The following is a 24,369-nucleotide window of genomic DNA, read 5'->3' on the forward strand; positions in this document are numbered from 1 at the left end:
GCAGTCTGGGAGCAGATAAAGGAAATCCCGGAGGCCGGACCGTGGAATGGAAGTAGTACTGCATGTAGTGCTGTGGCCGCCTGCACACGGACGGATTTGCATTGCGTTATATAGCACAGGCGTCCGCTCTAAATTCGGAAGCAAATACCGCCATAGCATGTGGGGTCTGACCCTGTGCCGGCTGGTGACCACACATACCTGTCGGCAGTCTTCATATTCTGTACTGCAGATGTGTTGGCACTAGTGCGCAGTACTGATTAGGGCGCGCCATTGCTAGGCAATGACAAGGATCCTGCAACGTTTCCACAATGATGATTGCGGGCCGCAGGTCAGACGGCTTGACTTTAATGGAAGCCGTTCGCACGGAATCCGCCTAAACGGAGCATGCTGCGAGTTACCGCTGTGATTGACCACTGCAGCGGAAAATCGCAATTGGTTTCCGCTGGCGGGCAGCAACAATCTGTCCTCCATAGCATGCGATGGCCGGTATCCTCTGCGGGCAATGCGGACCCGCCCGTGTGCAGGCAGGCAGGCAGCTGCAGGCAGGACACACGGACCGCCTCCATCAGATGCACGGGGTGCCGCCAGTCCGCCGCTGCTCTTCCTGCAGACACTCCCCGGTGACTCCTCCCCCTGACGTCACGCAGGTCCTGCAGCCGCCCGGCGGTAACATACAGGCGGGGATGGCGGCGCTCCGGAGCATGGCGCTGCCCGCTGCTCTACTGGCCGCTACCGGCGGGGTTGCGCTAGCCGCATGGAGGTACCTGAGACAGAAGGAGGGGGGCGTAAGAGCGGCAGGAGGGGGTGAGGGGAAGGCACACCTGGGCACCTCACCTGTAGAGCCCGAGGAGGAGGGGGCAGCGCCAGTCACAGCTATACCCACCGAGGAGAAGAGGGGCGCAGCTGCACTCGCATCTGTAGCACCGGAGGAAAAGAGGGGCGCAGCAGCTGCAGTCACATCTGTAGCACCGGAGGAAAAGAGGGGCGCAGCAGCTGCAGTCACATCTGTAGCACCAGAGGAAAAGAGGGGCGCAGCAGCTGCAGTCACATCTGTAGCATCGGAGGAAAAGAGGGGTGCAGCAGCTGCAGTCACATCTGTAGCATCGGAGGAAAAGAGGGGCGCAGCAGCTGCAGATACATCTGTAGCACAGGAGGAAAATAGGGGTGCAGCAGCTGCAGTTACATCTGTAGCACAGGAGGAAAAGAGGGGTGCAGCAGCTGCAGTTACATCTGTAGCACCAGAGGAAAAGAGGGGCGCAGCAGCTGCAGTTACGTCTGTAGCATCGGAGGAAAAGAGGGACGCAGCAGCTGCAGTCACATCTGTAGCGCCAGAGGAAAAGAGGGGCGCAGCAGTTATACCCACCAAGAAGAGGGGCGCAGCAGCTGCAGTCTCATCTGTAGCACCGGAGGAAAAGAGGGGCGCAGCAGCTGCAGTTACATCTGTAGCACCAGAGGAAAAGAGGGGTGCTGCAGTCACATCTGTAGCACCAGAGGAAAAGAGGGGCGTAGCAGCTGCAGTCACATCTGTAGCACCAGAGGAAAAGAGGGGCGTAGCAGCTGCAGTCACATCTGTAGCACCGGAGGAAAAGAGGGGCGCAGCATCTCTAGCCACCGAGAAGAGGGGCGCAGCAGCTGCAGTCTTATCTGTAGCACCAGAGGAAAAGAGGGGTGCAGCAGCTATAACACCGGAGGAAAAGAGGGGCGCAGCAGCTATTCCCACCAGGGAGAAGAGGGGTGCAGCAGCTGTAGTCTCATCTGTAGCACTGGAGGAAAAGAGGGGCGCAGCACCTCTAGCCACCGAGAAGAGGAGCGCAGCAGCTGCAGTCTTATCTGTAGCACCAGAGGAAAAGAGCGGTGCAGCAGCTATAACACCGGAGGGAAAGAGGGGCGCAGCAGCTATACCCACCAGGGAGAAGAGGGGCGCAGCAGCTGTAGTCTCATCTGTAGCACCAGAGGAAAAGAGGAGCGCAGCAGCTGCAGCTATAGCATCGGAGGAAAAGAGTGCAAATCCAAACTCTGCCACATTACCGGAGAGTCCAACATCCCCAGAACAATGTAACCCCTCCTGCCTACAGACCAGAGAACCAGCGGAGTCGCCCCAATCACATGTGGGTGCAGGTGTGCAGAGAGCCGACAGTGACGCCGTGGTATCAGCTGGAGTCCAGCATCAGGTGAGCGCTCTCTGAGGTGTGTGTGTGTGTGTCCCCAGCCCCGTCTAGCGCTCTCCGAGGTCCCCCCCAGCCCCGTCTAGCGCTCTCCGAGGTCCCTCCCCCCCCCAGCCCCGTCTAGCGCTCTCCGAGGTCCCTCCCCCCCAGCCCCGTCTAGCGCTCTCCGAGGTCCCTCCCCCCCCAGCCCCGTCTAGCGCTCTCCGAGGTCCCTCCCCCCCAGCCCCGTCTAGCGCTCTCCGAGGTCCCTCCCCCCCAGCCCCGTCTAGCGCTCTCCGAGGTCCCTCCCCCCCAGCCCCGTCTAGCGCTCTCCGAGGTCCCTCCCCCCCAGCCCCGTCTAGCGCTCTCCGAGGTCCCTCCCCCCCAGCCCCGTCTAGCGCTCTCCGAGGTCCCTCCCCCCCAGCCCCGTCTAGCGCTCTCCGAGGTCCCTCCCCCCCCAGCCCCGTCTAGCGCTCTCCGAGGTCCCTCCCCCCCAGCCCCGTCTAGCGCTCTCCGAGGTCCCTCCCCCCCCAGCCCCGTCTAGCGCTCTCCGAGGTCCCTCCCCCCCAGCCCCGTCTAGCGCTCTCCGAGGTCCCTCCCCCCCCAGCCCCGTCTAGCGCTCTCCGAGGTCCCTCCCCCCCCCCAGCCCCGTCTAGCGCTCTCCGAGGTCCCTCCCCCCCCAGCCCCGTCTAGCGCTCTCTGAGGTCCCCCCCCCCAGCCCCGTCTAGCGCTCTCCGAGGTCCCTCCCCCCCCCCAGCCCCGTCTAGCGCTCTCCGAGGTCCCTCCCCCCCCCCAGCCCCGTCTAGCGCTCTCCGAGGTCCCTCCCCCCCAGCCCCGTCTAGCGCTCTCCGAGGTCCCTCCCCCCCCAGCCCCGTCTAGCGCTCTCCGAGGTCCCTCCCCCCCAGCCCCGTCTGGCGCTCTCCGAGGTCCCTCCCCCCCCCAGCCCCGTCTGGCGCTCTCCGAGGTCCCTCCCCCCCCCAGCCCCGTCTGGCGCTCTCCGAGGTCCCTCCCCCCCCCAGCCCCGTCTGGCGCTCTCCGAGGTCCCTCCCCCCCCCCAGCCCCGTCTGGCGCTCTCCGAGGTCCCTCCCCCCCCCAGCCCCGTCTGGCGCTCTCCGAGGTCCCTCCCCCCCCCAGCCCCGTCTGGCGCTCTCCGAGGTCCCTCCCCCCCCCAGCCCCGTCTGGCGCTCTCCGAGGTCCCTCCCCCCCCCAGCCCCGTCTGGCGCTCTCCGAGGTCCCTCCCCCCCCCAGCCCCGTCTGGCGCTCTCCGAGGTCCCTCCCCCCCCCAGCCCCGTCTGGCGCTCTCCGAGGTCCCTCCCCCCCAGCCCCGTCTGGCGCTCTCCGAGGTCACTCTCCTCCCCAGCCCCGTCTGGCGCTCTCCGAGGTCACTCTCCTCCCCAGCCCCGTCTGGCGCTCTCCGAGGTCACTCTCCTCCGCAGCCCCGTCTGGCGCTCTCCGAGGTCACTCTCCTCCCCAGCCCCGTCTGGCGCTCTCCGAGGTCACTCTCCTCCCCTGCCCCGTCTGGCGCTCTCCGAGGTCACTCTCCTCCCCAGCCCCGTCTGGCGCTCTCCGAGGTCACTCTCCTCCCCAGCCCCGTCTGGCGCTCTCCGAGGTCACTCTCCTCCCCAGCCCCGTCTGGCGCTCTCCGAGGTCACTCTCCTCCCCAGCCCCGTCTGGCGCTCTCCGAGGTCACTCTCCTCCCCAGCCCCGTCTGGCGCTCTCCGAGGTCACTCTCCTCCCCAGCCCCGTCTGGCGCTCTCCGAGGTCACTCTCCTCCCCAGCCCCGTCTGGCGCTCTCCGAGGTCACTCTCCTCCCCAGCCCCGTCTGGCGCTCTCCGAGGTCACTCTCCTCCCCAGCCCCGTCTGGCGCTCTCCGAGGTCACTCTCCTCCCCAGCCCCGTCTGGCGCTCTCCGAGGTCACTCTCCTCCCCAGCCCCGTCTGGCGCTCTCCGAGGTCACTCTCCTCCCCAGCCCCGTCTGGCGCTCTCCGAGGTCACTCTCCTCCCCAGCCCCGTCTGGCGCTCTCCGAGGTCACTCTCCTCCCCAGCCCCGTCTGGCGCTCTCCGAGGTCACTCTCCTCCCCAGCCCCGTCTGGCGCTCTCCGAGGTCACTCTCCTCCCCAGCCCCGTCTGGCGCTCTCCGAGGTCACTCTCCTCCCCAGCCCCGTCTGGCGCTCTCCGAGGTCACTCTCCTCCCCAGCCCCGTCTGGCGCTCTCCGAGGTCACTCTCCTCCCCAGCCCCGTCTGGCGCTCTCCGAGGTCACTCTCCTCCCCAGCCCCGTCTGGCGCTCTCCGAGGTCACTCTCCTCCCCAGCCCCGTCTGGCGCTCTCCGAGGTCACTCTCCTCCCCAGCCCCGTCTGGCGCTCTCCGAGGTCACTCTCCTCCCCAGCCCCGTCTGGCGCTCTCCGAGGTCACTCTCCTCCCCAGCCCCGTCTGGCGCTCTCCGAGGTCACTCTCCTCCCCAGCCCCGTCTGGCGCTCTCCGAGGTCACTCTCCTCCCCAGCCCCGTCTGGCGCTCTCCGAGGTCACTCTCCTCCCCAGCCCCGTCTGGCGCTCTCCGAGGTCACTCTCCTCCCCAGCCCCGTCTGGCGCGCTCCGAGGTCCCTCTCCTCCCCAGCCCCGTCTGGCGCGCTCCGAGGTCCCTCTCCTCCCCAGCCCCGTCTGGCGCGCTCCGAGGTCCCTCTCCCCCCCCAGCCCCGTCTGGCGCTCTCCGAGGTCCCTCTCCTCCCCAGCCCCGTCTGGCGCTCTCCGAGGTCCCTCTCCTCCCCAGCCCCGTCTGGCGCTCTCCGAGGTCCCTTACCCTCCCCAGCCCCGTCTGGCGCTCTCCGAGGTCCCCCCCCCCCCCCCCAGCCCCGTCTGGCGCCCTCCGAGGTCCCCCCCCCCCCAGCCCCGTCTGGCGCCCTCCGAGGTCCCCCCCCCCCCAGCCCCGTCTGGCGCCCTCCGAGGTCCCCCCCCCCCCCAGCCCCGTCTGGCGCCCTCCGAGGTCCCCCCCCCCCCCCAGCCCCGTCTGGCGCCCTCCGAGGTCCCCCCCCCCCCCCCCCCAGCCCCGTCTGGCGCTCTCCGAGGTCCCTCCCCCCCCCCAGCCCCGTCTGGCGCTCTCCGAGGTCCCTCCCCCTCCCCCCCCCCCCCCCCCCCGCAGCCCCGTCTGGCGCTCTCCGAGGTCCCCTCCCCCGGCCCCGTCTAGCGCGCTCCCTCTGTTAACCCTGTACGTTTTGTGATCTGCATAGATGAAACTCAGCACTTTTTGAGACAGTAAGCTGAGCCCAGTGCTAGAACAATCACTTGCCCTCTTTTTAGAAAACGTTTTTCCAATGTGTATCTACAAAGCCAGGCCTGTGTAATTACTGTTCAAAGCGACATGTAAATTAGGAATATCGGTCCTGTGGCTGGGCCAGACCGCCTCTCTTCTCAGCAAGCTTCGCCCATAAGCCTGCGCCTTTCTTCTAAGGCATCGCTGCACCATCTCATGATCCATTGAGTCACGGGGTCAATTTTCTGTAAGTCCCTAAGAACCCTCATTTTTGACAATTCATCTCGGAAACTATTGGACTGGAGAAGATGCTCAGGATGTCCTTCTTGTCATGATGTGTAGATTTATAGTCATTCCAATACAATTACAGTAAAATTGGGACCAAAATTTTAAGCTTTTCTTGGAACTGAGCCGCTCCAGAGAGCTGAAAAAACATGTATGTAAAATTATATATATATAAATCGCAGACACTGAAGTTGTTTACCACAAAATTTCAGAAAGGCGTTCTTTGTTGCTTTCGAGAAAGAAAAAAATTATCGCTGGCGACAATACACACTCGAATGTGCTTCATATCAAGGACTGGGTGAGAAATCTTTCCTTTGGTCATAAAATGTGTTCAGCTAAACAATCAATCAAACAATCGGTGAGCCCCCATGACTGCTGACCATTTGAAAAATGGGTAAGGGGAATCCGCCTCGACGCTTGCTGCTTGACCAATCAATGAGCTCACAGGGATGTGGGGAATCTATATGCCCTCACTGACTGACTCGCTGCTAATTCTCTAACTTCGCGATGTCTTACAAACATAGGAGCATTCCATAGGTCCTAAGTGAGGAGAATGGGAGGGGTGGCACATTCTGCAGAGGGACATCGGTACATGCAGTCTGAGGAGAATCGAACGCTCCTCTATGTGTATACATATTTTATTCCTCGGTTCCTCTGCAGTAACCCCGACTTTATAAAAATTTCCATGTGAACAACAGGTCACTTGTACCAAATGATCTTAGGTGAAGCCGGGTATATCAGCTAGTCTCCATATAAAATGCAGACGATTAGTAGCTACATGGTGTTGGGATAAATCGAAATAGATTTATATTCCACAAATATAATATATAATGTATTGTGATAACGTAGGGGCTGTTAGCTCATGGGATCGCCATCCTTCCTCCACCAGATAGATGGACCCACTCCAGTAAACCACCTCCAGGCCAGAAGTTTGGTACAAACGTTGCCTGCTCATGCCCCCTAGTGTCCACTTCTGGCACTGCATTATCATAGATGCTGACTATAGGACACACCCAGGCTTTAGACAACAGACGATAGGAAAAGAATACACTAACGTCAGTGACTTGTCCAGAGGAGTGTCAGTTTTGTGGTGTTGGTAGATAGGGGGCTAGTATTTCATTATACTAGTATTTTATCATCTGCAGTAATAAAGCCGATGGGAGGGACACAGCTGAGCGCCCGTCTGAGCCCTATGTAGTTCTCCACCACTGATGAAGTGTCCGCATGGATTTTCTCTTTGGATGGCAATCCTATGTCTTTAGCCAGATTTTCTAAAACGCTTGTTATTAAACTTCCATCGTGCTGGAGGAGCAGATACTGGTGTATATCTGTCTGCACACTTGTACGAGGACTACATACCGCTGTATATCTGCCGGCACACTTGTACGAGGATTACATACTGCTGTATATCTGCCTGCACACTTGTACGAGGACTACATACCGCTATATATATGCCTGCACACTTGTACGAGGACTACATACCGCTGTATATCTGCCTGCACACTTGTACGAGGACTACATACCGCTGTATATCTGCCTGCACACTTGTACGAGGACTACATACCGCTGTATATCTGCCGACACACTTGTACGAGGACTACATACCGCTGTATATCTGCCTGCACACTTGTACGAGGACTACATACCGCTGTATATCTGCCGGCACACTTGTACGAGGACTACATACCGCTGTATATCTGCCGGCACACTTGTACGAGGACTACATACCGCTGCATATCTGCCGGCACACTTGTACGAGGACTACATACCGCTGCATATCTGCCTGCACACTTGTACGAGGACTACATACCGCTGTATATCTGCCTGCACACTTGTACGAGGACTACATACCGCTGCATATCTGCCGGCACACTTGTAGGAGGACTACATACCGCTGCATATCTGCCGGCACACTTGTACGAGGACTACATACCGCTGCATATCTGCCTGCACACTTGTACGAGGACTACATACCGCTGCATATCTGCCGGCACACTTGTACGAGGACTACATACCGCTGCATATCTGCCGGCACACTTGTACGAGGACTACATACCGCTGCATATCTGCCGGCACACTTGTACGAGGACTACATACCGCTGCATATCTGCCGGCACACTTGTACGAGGACTACATACCGCTGCATATCTGCCGGCACACTTGTACGAGGACTACATACCGCTGCATATCTGCCGGCACACTTGTACGAGGACTACATACCGCTGCATATCTGCCGGCACACTTGTACGAGGACTACATACCGCTGCATATCTGCCGGCACACTTGTACGAGGACTACATACCGCTGCATATCTGCCGGCACACTTGTACGAGGACTACATACCGCTGCATATCTGCCGGCACACTTGTACGAGGACTACATACCGCTGCATATCTGCCGGCACACTTGTACGAGGACTACATACCGCTGCATATCTGCCGGCACACTTGTACGAGGACTACATACCGCTGCATATCTGCCGGCACACTTGTACGAGGACTACATACCGCTGCATATCTGCCGGCACACTTGTACGAGGACTACATACCGCTGCATATCTGCCTGCACACTTGTACGAGGACTACATACCGCTGCATATCTGCCGGCACACTTGTAGGAGGACTACATACCGCTGCATATCTGCCGGCACACTTGTAGGAGGACTACATACCGCTGCATATCTGCCGGCACACTTGTAGGAGGACTACATACCGCTGCATATCTGCCGGCACACTTGTACGAGGACTACATACCGCTGCATATCTGCCGGCACACTTGTACGAGGACTACATACCGCTGCATATCTGCCGGCACACTTGTACGAGGACTACATACCGCTGCATATCTGCCTGCACACTTGTACGAGGACTACATACCGCTGCATATCTGCCGGCACACTTGTAGGAGGACTACATACCGCTGCATATCTGCCGGCACACTTGTACGAGGACTACATACCGCTGCATATCTGCCGGCACACTTGTACGAGGACTACATACCGCTGCATATCTGCCGGCACACTTGTACGAGGACTACATACCGCTGTATATCTGCCTGCACACTTGTACGAGGACTACATACCGCTGTATATCTGCCGGCACACTTGTAGGAGGACTACATACCGCTGCATATCTGCCAGCACACTTGTAGGGGGACTACATACCGCTGCATATCTGCCGGAATACTTGTACGAGGACTACATACCGCTGTATATCTGCCGGCACACTTGTACGAGGACTACATACCGCTGCATATCTGCCGGCACACTTGTACGAGGACTACATACCGCTGCATATCTGCCTGCACACTTGTACGAGGACTACATACCGCTGTATATCTGCCTGCACACTTGTACGAGGACTACATACCGCTGTATATCTGCCGGCACACTTGTACGAGGACTACATACCGCTGGATATCTGCCGGCACACTTGTACGAGGACTACATACCGCTGGATATCTGCCTGCACACTTGTACGAGGACTACATACCGCTGTATATCTGCCGGCACACTTGTACGAGGTCTACATACCGCTGTATATCTGCCTGCACACTTGTACGAGGACTACATACCGCTGCATATCTGCCTGCACACTTGTACGAGGACTACATACCGCTGCATATCTGCCGGCACACTTGTACGAGGACTACATACCGCTGCATATCTGCCGGCACACTTGTACGAGGACTACATACCGCTGTATATCTGCCGGCACACTTGTACGAGGACTACATACCGCTGTATATCTGCCGGCACACTTGTACGAGGACTACATACCGCTGTATATCTGCCGGCACACTTGTACGAGGACTACATACCGCTGTATATCTGCCGGCACACTTGTACGAGGTCTACATACCGCTGTATATCTGCCTGCACACTTGTACGAGGACTACATACCGCTGCATATCTGCCTGCACACTTGTACGAGGACTACATACCGCTGCATATCTGCCGGCACACTTGTACGAGGACTACATACCGCTGTATATCTGCCGGCACACTTGTACGAGGACTACATACCGCTGTATATCTGCCGGCACACTTGTACGAGGACTACATACCGCTGGATATCTGCCTGCACACTTGTACGAGGACTACATACCGCTGCATATCTGCCGGCACACTTGTACGAGGACTACATACCGCTGTATATCTGCCTGCACACTTGTACGAGGACTACATACCGCTGCATATCTGCCGGCACACTTGTAGGAGGACTACATACCGCTGCATATCTGCCAGCACACTTGTAGGGGGACTACATACCGCTGCATATCTGCCGGAACACTTGTACGAGGACTACATACCGCTGTATATCTGCCGGCACACTTGTACGAGGACTACATACCGCTGCATATCTGCCGGCACACTTGTACGAGGACTACATACCGCTGCATATCTGCCTGCACACTTGTACGAGGACTACATACCGCTGTATATCTGCCTGCACACTTGTACGAGGACTACATACCGCTGTATATCTGCCGGCACACTTGTACGAGGACTACATACCGCTGGATATCTGCCGGCACACTTGTACGAGGACTACATACCGCTGGATATCTGCCTGCACACTTGTACGAGGACTACATACCGCTGTATATCTGCCGGCACACTTGTACGAGGTCTACATACCGCTGTATATCTGCCTGCACACTTGTACGAGGACTACATACCGCTGCATATCTGCCTGCACACTTGTACGAGGACTACATACCGCTGCATATCTGCCGGCACACTTGTACGAGGACTACATACCGCTGTATATCTGCCGGCACACTTGTACGAGGACTACATACCGCTGTATATCTGCCGGCACACTTGTACGAGGACTACATACCGCTGTATATCTGCCGGCACACTTGTACGAGGACTACATACCGCTGTATATCTGCCGGCACACTTGTACGAGGACTACATACCGCTGTATATCTGCCGGCACACTTGTACGAGGACTACATACCGCTGTATATCTGCCGGCACACTTGTACGAGGACTACATACCGCTGCATATCTGCCGGCACACTTGTACGAGGACTACATACTGTGCGAGCTCTCCAACCACCGCAGGCTGTTATCAGTGGATGTAGACTGAGACCTCACACAAATATCAGTCATGTTGGTTAGTGTGAGCAGTATATTGGTGTCGTTGGTACGTGTGGTCAGTCAGCGTAGTAGTTATGGCCCATTTACACAGGACGGTTATTGCTCAAAATTCGTTCAAACAACCTTCAGTGTAAATGCAAAAAAAACGCTCGCTGTTCCTAAGTCGTTATCGCTAACTTTCCGTCTGCATAAAAACTATCGCTGGACCGCGGGCTTCTTGTTCCGTGTAAAACTTAAATGTGAAGCGCTGAGTGTGAAGCCAACGGTGAAGTCTGTTGGTGTAAACACTCTGCACGAGTGCCAATGACCTTAGCGGCGACGTCGGCGCTCGTGCCATCTTTTAGCCGACTGTCGTCCCGTGTAAGAGGACCTTAAGTGTAGTGTGATCAGTCAGTGTATTTAGTGTAGCGTCTGATCCTCTCAAAGTTCCCGTCCCTGTCCCGTGGCCACCCCCATCCCAGTAATCACCCAGTCTGCTGTAGTCACCCGTCCAATACAAATAATTTTTTGGGTGCTTTTTTTGGGTGCATAATAAACCTATATATCTGCAGTATAGCCCGCAGGAGGGTCACTGCTAATACCGTATTATGGCTGATCAATGTATATAGTCAAGGCTTTACACAGAAAGAGGGATTAAAACAAGTTCTATCTCCTATCTTGTATCTCATATCTATCTCGTATCCTTCTTCTATCTTATATCCTTCTTATATCTCATATCTCTCTTATATCTCATATCTATCTTATATTTCATATCTATCTATCTCATATCCATCTTATATTTCATATCTATCCCGTATCCTTCTAATATCTTATATCCTCCTTATATCTCATATCTATCTTATATCCTTATATATCATATCTATCTCATCTCCTTCTTATATCTCATATCTATCTTATATCTCATATCTATCTTATATCTCTTATCTATCTCATATCCTTCTTATATCTCATATCTCTCATCTATCTATCTCATATCTCTCGCTGGTGTTTATCTCAAGCTCCATATATAATCTATATCCTCTTTTATTACTAATTCCACCAATCCTGCTCTACATTTCCTTCTCTCCTGCTCCCATGATGCCCAGTATACATGAAGGTACGTAAAGGTGTGTCTGCTTTTAGGTCAGAGCTGGATTAGATTTAACTGCATTAACCAAATCTTATTAATGGCGGCTCCCCGTCATCACATTAGCGCTCTGCCTCTAGTTTCCACTTGTTATTGCCGTAAGTACAACAGCAGGTGATTCGGACATGACTGCACGCACGAAGGGATGGAGAGAACAACGGTAACGTGTATTTCTCAGTGTTATGGTGGGGTTATGTGTCAGAGGGGTCTTCTGAACTGCATTCCTTTTCTTGCGTGAGCGTACCGTGAGTGAGCCCCTCCAAGTGAGGGACTCTTATTATGTACTACGTAAGTAGCAAATGGAGTGCAAGGGCCTCTCCTTCCTGGACGTCTGAAGTGTTGGGCCCCGGGGGACCATACTTTTTCTTACATGTTTCATTGACATGTCTTAAAAAGTTGGCAGTGAGAACCCGTTTATGAATGTATAAGTGATGGCCGACAATGTGTATGAGATCTGTAACAGGAAAGGAACCAAAAGAATCCAAGCTTAGCTTTTGGTGAACGTCCACAGATTTACTAAGGGCCTTACATAAACAGCAGTTCCCTAATATGTTGTTTTATTGAAACTGGAGGGTTTAAAAAGCTTTTTTGTCAGTGTTCTAGTTGGAGAAGTTGTTGCAGTTTCCGATAGTATAGAATGGTAGAGTTGAAAGGGACCCCCAGGGTCATCGGGTCCAACCCCCTGCTCAGTGCAGGATTCACTAAATCATCCCAGACAGATATTTGTCCAGCCTTTGTTTGAAGACTTCCATTGAAGGAGAACTCACCACCTCCTGGGGTAACCTGCTCCACTCATTGATCCCCCTCACCATCTAATCTGTGTCTCCTCCCTTTCAGTTTCATCCCACTGCTTCTAGTCTTTTCTTGTGCAGATGAGAATAGGGCTGATCCCTCTGCACTGTGACAGCTCTTCAGATATTTGTAGACCGCTATTAAGTCTCCCCTCAGCCTTCTGCTCTGCAAGCACTATATTCCGACATTACAGTATCCTCCGGGATTAGTCCATTGACAAAATTCTGCCTGTTCAATAGAAGCCCCTTCCCCCGCAGTCCTACAAGGTTATTACTGAATTGTTATAATGGAATTCGCACATTTATTCTTGGCTTAAAGGTGGAACTTTAGAAGAAAAAAAACCCTTTTCATTTACTTGTAACAGATTTGTATTTCCTCCACCGATGATGTTCCTGGCATTTATACTTGGTGCAAGGCTGCATGTATAAACTAAAAAGGTATTTAGGAGGGTCGGTAATCCGAGGATTAGTCCGATTGCCGATTGGAGTCGGGAAGGAATTTTTTTTCCCTTAAATGGGGAAAATTGGCTTCTACCTCATTAATTAGTTTTTACTTCCTCTGGACCAACGTTGGGGGTAATTGGCTGAACTGGATGGACATGTCTTTTTTTTCAGTCTTACATACTACGGTATGTTACTATGTATTCTGTCATTTTAAGGACTGTCTCACGCATTGAATTTTGTAAACAGTGTCCATGTCATGGTTGAGCAGTGTTTGAAGAGAGAATCTGCAGTACTGTATCACAGGCTTAAAGGCGTTCTCCAGGCAGCGCGGTCTTGGAGCGGAAGCACTGCTCCGACCCCTGTGTAGTGGCCAGCACTTGTAATTGCAGGTGCAGCACTGATTGAAACCAATGGGAGCTTCTGTGCTTGAAATTGCAGCCTGGGGTCCTATTGATTTCAATAAGAGCTGTGCCTGCAATTATGAGCGCCGGCCACTACACAGGGGTCGGAGCAGTGGCTTCCGCTCCGACCCCCATGTATCCTAACATCAACAGCCGGCGCTGCCTGGAGGACCCCTTTAACATTTAACTTTACTTTCTCAGTGGGTCTGCTTAGTGTGTAATTGCTGTAAGCCTTGTATAAACAATAAATAGTGCGTGTAGAACGTTAGACTACATACTTATAGACACTTGTATCATTGGTGTCCCATGTATTGGCACTCTTTACTGACTGCAGTCTGCTTTACTTCTTTAATAGGAGAAGCCCGCAGCGTGCAAGCAGGTGTTAGTGCTCGGACTGGACGGGTCCGGGAAGACCAGCATCCTGAACTCTATAGCAGCCAATAAAGGAAGACTAATTCCAACGCCTACAGAAGGGGTTAATGCGATGTGTATCAGCAATGGCAATTACAAAATGGAATTCCTGGAAAGTAAGTATCATTCCTTATCTACCCAGAACCAATGCTGTCCTTCACCTGCGGCAAGGATTCGGTATCTTACCCCAATATCTAAATACCCTGACCTGCAGGAACACGGAGAGCTGTATCCGGTATTTGCGGCGTTGGGTCATTGCCTTCTTTGTAAATGAGATGAAAGGGAGGTCGCCTTTATATCTGTCTGTCAGCTAAATCATAGGAATAAAGTTTGGGTTATAAGTCTGACATATGGAGAAGCACCTTGGGGCCTTTGTTAACTTCCCATTCTTTAACCCCATAAGGACCAGGGTGTTTTGGTCCAAAAGGACTGGACACATTTTAGGAATTTTACCCATGTGGTTGTTTTACTGCCCTACATTCTTGTTTTCTTCAGCTACCAAAATTTATTTTTGCTTTTATTTTTTTTTGTGACATATAGGGCTATTTTTTTAATATCTTTTTTACTGACTTTTTTTCCATTTTTTTTTGTTAAAAAAAAATATATATATATATATATTTGTTTATTTTTAAAATTTGTATATTTATGCTGAAATAAAGTACAGGAATGGGTTAATGGGTTCCTAATTTTGCTTCAGAAGTTTTGATGTATAATTTGTATAGTCTCTGATCACAGGGCACATACGGCGATGGTTTTCATTGGCATCAGCGGTCAGTCATTTTCTTTTTTTGTATATATATTTTTCTTTTATTCTGTAATTTCTTTTTTCTTAATTTTTGTAACTATTTTATTAACTTCTATGTCCCACAAGATGCCTCTGAGGAGTCATTAACTTTTTTTTTTGTAAAGTTCACATTTTTGAATTGTAGTAACAATAGTCACTAACAGAGTTGATCTATCTGGGTCTGCTAGGACCCTGCAGCTGTGCTGTGGCAGGGGGCACCCAATGGTCACATGATCGCCAGGTTGAATAGCCGCAGGAACACTTCAACTTTGCACTACAAAGCACTCATTGAGTGCTATGTAACCTGTAAAGGAGAAGGCAGAAGTGGTTAAAAACTGCTTCTGCCTTCTCCTCCGGGTATTTGGCTGTGTCTAACACCCAAGGATCCATCCTGGTCCTGCTACATTGCAGGAGCTTTACTCCTGGTCCGAATATTTACTATTGGCCGGAATTAAAGCCCAGGACCAAGCTATAAATTTACAGTGCTTGGTCCCTAAGGGGTTAAATAGCGCCGACATATTCCACCATATTGGCATCGGTCTGTATTAATCTTTGCATGATATGTCTTCTTCATCCCACAGTTGGAGGAAGCGAGCAGCTTCGTCCTTATTGGAAAATGTACCTCTCTAGAGCTTTCGCTGTTGTTTTTGTGGTGGACGCGGCGGATCGCGCTCGGCTCCCACTCGCTAAAAGACATCTTCATCAATTGATCCAACTAGACTCCGTTCTTCCTCTTATAGTACTGGCTAATAAACAGGTATTGATGCTGCATGTTGTTCTTAAATGTATGAAAAATGTACCCATTTATGTTAAACAGTTTGTCCTTCCTGGTTGCCGCTGAGCAGGTCATGTGACTGCAGCCAATCACTAGCTGAAGAAGGTCACTGATGTGGTTGTTGATTGGCTGCAGCAGTCACATGTCCTGGTTAGCAGCAACCAGGAAGTACAGAGGGGTTGTGGAGCAGTTTTAAGTCCTGTGAAATCCCCTTTAATGTGTCATTGGCCCAGCGTGTCAAGCAGTCTTATTACAATCCCGTAGGAGTGGGATGTGTCGTACTTATTAGCAGAGACCCCTCCCAATAAATTTGTCACATCTCTGTACAATTTACGCTAGCTGTGCATTGGCATAGCTTGGCACTGTAACTTACACTAGGTTCTGGCATAAATGATTGTGAATTTGTCAGGCAGTGGGTGGTCCGCGTCTTTCCGCCAAACCCCACCCACTTCTTAGAAAGGAGGTGAAGGTGGCAGGAATTTATCTGTATTAGTTATTTGCTTCATTTCCTTTAATCTACATTTTATGATTTTCTCCCTTTTTGGAGGCTTCAGACCGGATTGCCAGTTTTCCACAGAGTTATGGCTTTAACATACAATATTTCCATCATGCCTCGGCCGTCCCGGAGCTGATGATGCTGAGGGGACGCCGGACATCTACATTTTGAGTCATATGTTCCTGTTTTTTTTTTCCTGACTTTTATGTGAACAGAAATATGAAAATTCCTGATTCATCTGTAAAAAGAGATGAAATTCAAAATATCACAAAAGCCAAACATCAGGGAGGGGATTAATGGCAATTCTATATACAACTGCTCAGTATTACTTGTATAACCCAACCGGAGTTGTATCGGCTCATCCCACACTTACTATAATAGCATCTGAATAACACTGGAAGTCCTAAACCTAACGGTACGCTGCCATGTGCGCAAAATTAGTGTCAGTATCCTACTGCAAGACACTTTTAATGTCTCTTCCTTTTATATATATAATGCCTACAATGCTTTAGACATTATGCAGTAATAGTAAAATAATATGTTAGGCTGAAAAGATCACCGACCGTTCTGAAGTAATCAGTGACTATAATATTGTATCGCCCAGGCTCCTCTTGTACGCTTTCACCGTCAAGACGTCCTCAGGAGAGCATTCCATTGTCTCCCTGCTCTTACAGTAAAGGACCCCCTTCTATGTTAGTGTAGAAATCTTCTTCCCTCTAGACATAGAGGGCGCCCCCTTTGTTACAGTCCTGGGTATAAATAGATGATAGGAGAGATCTCTGTACTGACCCCTGATATATTTATACGTAGTTATTAGAGCGCCTCCTTGTTACAGTCCTGGGTATAATAGATGATGGGAGAGATCTCTGTACTGACCCCTGATATATCTAGACATAGTTATTAGGTCGCCCCCTTGTTACAGTCCTGGGTATAAATAGATGATAGGAGAGATCTCTGTATTGTCCACAGCTATATTGTACATAGTTATTAGAGCGCCCCCTTGTTACAGTCCTGGGTATAAATAGATGATGGAGAGATCTCTGTATTGTTCCTCCGTTATATATTTATACATAGTTATTAGAGCCCCCCTCTTGTTACAGTCCTGGGTATAAATAGATGATGGGAGAGATCTCTGTACTGACTACTGATATATCTATACATAGTTATTAGAGCGCCCCCTTGTTACAGTCCTGGGTATAAATAGATAATATGAGAGATCTCTGTATTGTCCCCTGATATATTTATACATAGTTATTAGAGCGCCGCCTTGTTACAGTCCTGGGTATAAATAGTTGATGGGAGAGATCTCTGTATTGTCCCCTGATTATATTATATATAGTTATTAGAGCGCCCCCTTGTTACAGTCCTGGGTATAAATAGATGATGAGAGATTTCTGTATTATCCCTGAATTTATTTATACATAGTTATTAGGTCGCCCCTCAGATGTTTTTTTTTTTCTAAAGTGAATAACCCCAATTTTGATAACCTCTCTGGGTATTGTAGTCCGCCCATTCCGTTTATTAATTTGCCCGCTTTTGAATCCGCTCAGGCTAGAGACTATACTATTTCTTCCTGCTGGAAGGACAGTAAAATTATCATTACCTTCTATATTTACCTAAATAAGCTGCAGACCACACTGTCAGGAGGGTGAGCTGTGATCTCCTCTGTTATAACTGTGAGGTCATCATCAGTAACCGTGCTGTAAGTGTCTATATTGCATCATATTACACCTTGTTAGTTTTTTTTATTTTAAGACGCAGTAATACCCAATCAACCTTCCTGTTTTCTCTGTAGGACCTACAAGATGCATATCACATCCCTGAAATCCATGACGCCCTTGCACTATCGGAGATCTGTGAAAATAGGAAGCTGTTTTTAATTGGGACCTACGTAATAAAGGATGGCTCTGAGATGTCTTCTGGGATCCAAGACACAAAGGAATTTCTTGCGCAGCTGCTTTTAGAAAACTGCTAAAATTAAGTAATTATACGGTATTTGTCCTACCCATTAATATGATCATGTATGAGACGCTGGGGGTGTCCTATTTGGGTGACCCCCTTTTTTAAACTTTTAACTCCTCTGGCAAAACTGATCACCAGCGGCTCTCACTGATGGAACCCGCGATCAGATGCACCATTTTTTTTTAACCCAGCGTCAATGCTTGTTATCCAATCAGCGGTACTGAAAGGAAAACGAAGCGCTCCATCGAAATGAGCCTCTATGAGTCTTCTAGTAGGTGCGAGCAATCCTCCAGAACAAAGAGTCGCAACATTTTGCATTCTGGACAGGATTGCATTGACCAAGAGGACGAATCCCACGGCATCACGCCGGATGGGGAGTCCTGAGGATGACGCTTTACAATGTTACTGAAAAGTCTTCAAAAACAGAAGTTACCCAAAGGCATTCTACTAACATGGCCAAAGCTTTTAACTGTGGTGGCTGGTAGGTGGCCGTCACTTCCCAGGGGCTCGGACCGCTTCTAAACAATACAAGGCCGGTAAAATGTTCTATTACAACACTTTAGAAAGGCTTTCTTCACCAATTGGCCCCTTTTTATAACAATTATATGCATTGGGGGCATAAAAAGTGCAGTAAAAGACGCCGATGCTAAAACAAAAAATTGTTCATTCCGCACAATCGCTACACTCATGTGCGCGCAAATACACATACGCTCGTGTGAAGGGTGTTAATAAGCAAATGACTGCAATTAATGACTGGTGCACTGATGGCTTCTGTATCTTTCACAGGAGTCCTTGATGCTACTATAATAGCTTGACTTGAAATATTAGACATGCTGAGCTTTTATTGCGCAGTTTAACTTGACTATCATGTTGTATCTCTAACATGAAGGTCCAAGCGATAAGCCATTGTGTGGTAGAGTACAGTGTAGGGTGTTGGTGGGGGGTATGGGAAAAAATGGTGGTAGAAAGTTAATTATTTACATCCCTTCCCCTTTGGCTTACTGCAAAACCATCAAAATCTGGTAATTTATATAGAAAATCGCAAGCAGTAAGGCACCACGGGGCACAAATGATAGACAAACATTAACCTAAACTATAGTTGTAGGTAAAGAAGTTATAACATAACTGTAACTGTTCTTTACATGTCATTTTCCTCCTAACTCTGGAGGTGATGTGGACACTTGGGCCTCATGCACATGGCCATATTACGGCTCTGTACAAAGCGCAATAAGGCACCCACTTCATACAGAAGTTTACTTCTCTGTGTCATTCTGTATGAACCCAACGAGGAAAAACAAAATGGAGCTGCTCCGCAGGATGGCGTACTACAGAGCTGCTCTCGTCTACGAGAGTCGCTTCTGGAGGACCTATGGTAACGCACGGGGTGCCTATAGAGAGCCTAGGACAGTCGCTGTGGAACGCCGTACAAGAGGCCTTCACAAAGAATGCCAACACTGCCTTTGACAGGATCAGCCTGTACTTGCCTAGCTTTATAGTTCTTTACCAGCAGTCCATTCTAGATACAGACTGTTGTGTATTCATCACTCAGGTCAGATATACAATATCCGCTCACCAAAGTGACAGATAAATGCACTGAAAGGAGCAAAGATGCACTTTTTCTCAGAGGTTTACTGTCCTAAGCGAGGTAGCTGATACGAAAGGGCTATTCCTCTTTTGAACATATTTTTGGATCTTTGTGTGTTCCCTCAGGTTTGGTAGTATCTGTCTAAACTAGTTAATGCTGCTTTCACATCTGCGGTGGGGGTTCCGTTCAGGGAAACATGAAAAGGGGCGTCCCCTGCCCAAACGGTCCAGTCTTCTGATGGAACCGAAAAGCGACGATCGGACCCCATTTACTATAATGGGGCCCGTTCCATTTCTGCTCAGCTGTCCGGCACTTTATCAGAAGACACGCTGCATGCAGCACTGTTTTTTCCGGTATTTTGTGCCAGGTCTACAATGGAGGTTCCAGCGCAGATCTGAACCCAGCTTAATAGGATATTTTCTAGTAGATTTTGGAGTACTGTACACGTATGATTGCTTTATTTTGGTGGATGGTAATCACTAACACTTGCTGTTACAACTTGGGATTTGGGACAATTGGTTTTCAAGTTTGATTCAGTTAAAGAGACTCAGACATAACCCACAATCTAAAGTAATGAATCAATAGTAGAACGGAGGCCGGACATACCGACTGTTCCCTGCATGCTGAAGCATAACCAGACTAGTCCTTCCCATTACATGCATGCACTCTGTAGTTCTATACGCAGCAAATACCTTGTTTGTGGAGGGAAATGTAGTGAATGTATAAATGGCAGATTTCACGTTCGTGCAGGACGTGTGAACAGTGACCTACACAAACATAATATATTTGTAGCTAAAGGGATGGATAAACACTCAAAACACCGAGATCACTAAACGAGAACCAAACTAAGGGAAAGAGGGGTTTAAGCATGAGATACTACATCTGATGGAATTCAGACCAAAGTAGTCAAGTACTTACCCATATACTATTACTAAAAGGCAGATATAATTACCACTAGTTACGAGGTATCTGTTAACATTTTGGCCAAAATACACAAGCCTATGTCAAAGGTCCTCTTGTGAATCCCTACATTAACGTAACTAAAAAACACAGAAAAAGAAAACCCTGCCTACAAGCGGGACGATCGTCCCAATAAGGACGGCCCGACACAAGAACCTAGAGAACCTGACTCGCCCTAGATAGAAGTAGGGAAAGAGTCAGGGAATATCTAACAGGAAAGGAGCAACTACAGACACAGCGAACTACAGACAGGACAAAGTTCACACCAGTTGTCTGCAATCCTACAGATTGAGTGGATTCAGACATAGGATGTAGTTCAGACACGGGCGTCCGCTCATATACAGTCAGAGCGGAGTTCAGACAGAATATAGTTCACACCAGGTGTCTGCACACCTACAGATGGAAGGAACACCAAACAGAACATCATGCATGCAATCACCAGGGTTCTGCAAGGAAAAATAAGGCAAGTATAATGACCAGCACCCTCCACCAAGGAGGGGCCTGTATTGATATGCACAGACTGTTGGTGATTGGCTGGCTCAAGAAATCCACACAATGAGCCAGCCAAATCAACCACACCTGCAGCAGTGTGCTACAAGCCCCAGGAGCGTAACGTGATCATTCATTACTTTGGGTTATGGGGTTGGTCCGAGGCAATGGATTCCCTTTAAATCATACATTAGTAATATGTTAGTAATTTTTGTTTTAAAGACGCTGCCTCAGATCTTGCGGGCCCGTTCACAATGGACAATTGTGGTGAATTACTTGCTTCTGAACAAATATTCGTTGTAATTATATGAAAAGATTAATGACACAAAGTAACTGTTTCCGTCGATCTTGCTACAAACTCTCAAACCGCTGATCATTCATTGGTCGGGTGAAAAACAATCTGTTCCCTGTAAAAGGGCCTTTTATCCCACGCATCTATAGGAGACACTTTCTTCCCTTTCGCATTCTCTACTGTTTGGTTCAAGAGTATTTAACAATTTAGCAGTTTGCGCAGCTTTTTAAGATGTCTGGTTTGGGGCAATACAGGCTAATATTTTATGTATCGTGTGCTTCAACCAAAGCGTTATATGTCCCCCATCTGTTCAGTTTTCCATTCTCACGTATGATCTTACTAATGTAGCTTTATGTCCCCCATCAGTCAGGAACCGGCTGTAGTGTAGCTAACTTTCATGCCACCTGTGATGCAGTAGGAATTTTTTAGCTTTTCTAACTTAAAAAGGTATGTGCAACCCGAATGGGTGACCCAAATGGGTGACACCACTCAAAGTCACTACTGTTACCGGCTTGCTTAGATTTTTGACAATAAATGTGATGTAATAGCTTGTTAAATTATTCTCACTCAATAGTTTTTTTTCCCTTTTTTGTTAGAAATTTTATTTTGATTATTTTAAGAGTTTTAACGATTACTACGTAATAAACTTATATAGTTTTGGTTTTTTTTGCTGTACTATTTTTTTTTTTCAAAGAGATTTAATTTTTTTTAAATTATTTTCTGCCGCCATCTTCTGAGCGCAATAGCTTTTTTATTTTTACGTCGACATAGTTGTACGAGGGCTCATTTTTTTTGTGGAACGTCCTGTAGTTTACGTTGGTTCCATTTCTGAATACACCTGACTTTTTGATCGCTTTAAATTGCATTTTTTTTCCTGGAGACAGGGTAATCAAAAAGGCGCATTTCTGGCTTTCTTTATTTTTATTTTTTTCTGACGACGTTCATCGTGCAGGGTAAATAATGCGTTACTTTGATCGGACTTTTACGGACGCAGTGATACCAAATCTGTATTTTTTTTTTATTAGAAATATGGCAAAAGGGTGTTGTTTTTAACTATCCAGTTTTTTAAAAAGTTTTATTAATTTCTTTTCTTTTTTTTACTGGTAAAGCTTTATTGATCGTGCTTTTACTTTTTTTTTAAATGGTAAAGCTTTATTAATCTTGCTTTTTTCCTTTTTCCTTTTTTTTTCTTTTTTAAGTCCCCAGAGAGAACAACAGCTTGCGATTCTTTGATCGTTCCTGCAGTATGATGTAATGCCATAGCATGGCATGATAGGCATTTTGTCATGACAGCCCTGGGGCCTTTTTTAAAGCAGCAGTCTGCCAACACACCCGCATGGCTTACTGTGATCTCATCGCGAGTTCCTGTATGGGACCCCCAAGCAGCAGCAACATTTAAAGGGTTAACAGCTCTGATGAGTCACGCGACTTATTGGGGCTGTTGCTGTCAGGTGTCAGCAATAAGAAACAGTCGGCAGCCTCGATGTATGAATGGAGATCAGGATGTAAAAACACGATAGGCAGGTCACTAAGGGGTTAATTTTTCCTTGTATTTGAGGTACATTTTCGTACATTATTCCAGCATGTATGCCGAGTGTATGACCCCGATGTATACAATAGCATACATTGCCAATTAATTAGCACTACAAAAAAAGAATTCCCACCAAAAATGCACTTTTTTTTTTTAGTCCCATCATATTTAAAATCTAGTTGATGCTATTTGATACAGTTAGTCCTGCATTAGTTATGCCAGAGTATACTGCCCCGAAAGGTCACTGTTTTTCTATATGTCAGGTTTATTATTCTGTAATTTGAGCATTTTCTGCTGCATGCCAAACAAAGCGAGGCAATAGAAAAGTTACATAACAAAACTCCTATAATTGTTCCGTATAATACCAGTGAAATTAGCAGAATATAAACTGCTTCTTTGGTACAAGAAATCCGCTGAACAAACCTGTGTGGCTGTTCTCAATGTATATTAGAGGTGCTCTATCTTTTGGAATAAAGTGTTTTTGAGAAATATGGTCTGTTACTTCTTTATGTTTACTAGCAGATATCTTTACTATACAGGACTGTGGTCTCTCGCTCTCTTAGGCCGGCTGTCCACGCGCGATGGGGTATCCCGCCCCCAGGGAGCAGGAGCCACCGCCAAATCTCCGCCAGTCAGCCCTATCTAATAAATAGGCTGACCGTGGAGAATCGGGGCAATTCGCAGCATGCTGCGAATTGCCCGCCACGAGCGGAGAATCGCAATGATTCTCCGCTCGTGAACAGGGGCCGGCGCTTTCCATAGCAATGCTATGGGAAGCGTCGGCCGGCCTGATTCGCCAGCGGTTTACCGCCAGCGAATACACTGCTGTGGACAGGGGGCCTTACACTATGTGACAGAAGTATTGGGAAACACACAGAAGATGATGAAACTCAATACGGTGTTGGGATGCCTTTTGGCCTCAATGACTGCAGTAACCCTCCTCGGCCTCTTTAACCAAATTCCGATAGATGTGTGGAGGGATTTGCCTCCATTCCTTGTAGTGATGCGGAGGGTGATGGGTGTGTTGGGCATTCTAGTTCTTCCCAAAGATCCTTCATAACATTGAGGTCTGGACTTTGGCATGGCTAGTAAAGTTTGCAAATGTTCTGCTCCTCAAACACTGCGTTCTGTATGACATGGTGCTTGGTTATGTTGGTAGGTACCAAAGGATTACTACAGGCTAGGTAATGCCACGTTGTCTGGAATATCTCTGTACCCAATAGTTCCCATTCATTATAACCAATGGCCCTAGTTCTTCGCAGCAGAACCCCCCCCCCATCCCCCGTAACATAACAGAACCTCCTCCAAACTTCACTGTTGGGACAATATAGTCGCGTAAAAACCGCTCTCCAGACGACCGTCATACCCAAGTACAGCCATCCGATCGGGAGATGGTGTGCTGTGATTCAGCTGTCCATAACACTTCTACTCATTTGCAGTCCAAGAACGACACTCCAAGCACCATCGTAGGCCCCTCTGTGCATTCACTGCTGTGATGTTGTGTTTGGACACTTGTTCGTGGTAACCCTTTGCATT

At 49.4% G+C, this 24,369-nt stretch overlaps 1 protein-coding gene across 2 annotated transcripts; it reads left to right on the top strand.

The window, feature by feature from the left end:
• Positions 1 to 606: 606 nt before the first annotated feature.
• On the top strand, positions 607 to 23,322 carry LOC136628522 (uncharacterized). Of its 2 annotated transcripts, XM_066604497.1 has the most exons (5): positions 607 to 1,655; positions 1,689 to 2,171; positions 13,904 to 14,075; positions 15,325 to 15,500; positions 17,810 to 23,322. In XM_066604497.1, exons 1-5 carry the CDS (start codon positions 684 to 686, stop codon positions 17,987 to 17,989), a joined length of 1,983 nt encoding a protein of 660 aa, XP_066460594.1. In that variant the 5' UTR covers positions 607 to 683; the 3' UTR covers positions 17,990 to 23,322. The 2 variants fall into 2 exon arrangements, with proteins under 2 accessions (XP_066460594.1, XP_066460593.1); XM_066604496.1 differs by having other exon boundaries at positions 607 to 2,171.
• The last annotated feature ends 1,047 nt before the right edge of the window (positions 23,323 to 24,369 follow it).

This window comes from Eleutherodactylus coqui, chromosome 5 (genome assembly GCF_035609145.1).
Source record: "Eleutherodactylus coqui strain aEleCoq1 chromosome 5, aEleCoq1.hap1, whole genome shotgun sequence".
Taxonomy (NCBI): domain Eukaryota; kingdom Metazoa; phylum Chordata; class Amphibia; order Anura; family Eleutherodactylidae; genus Eleutherodactylus; species Eleutherodactylus coqui.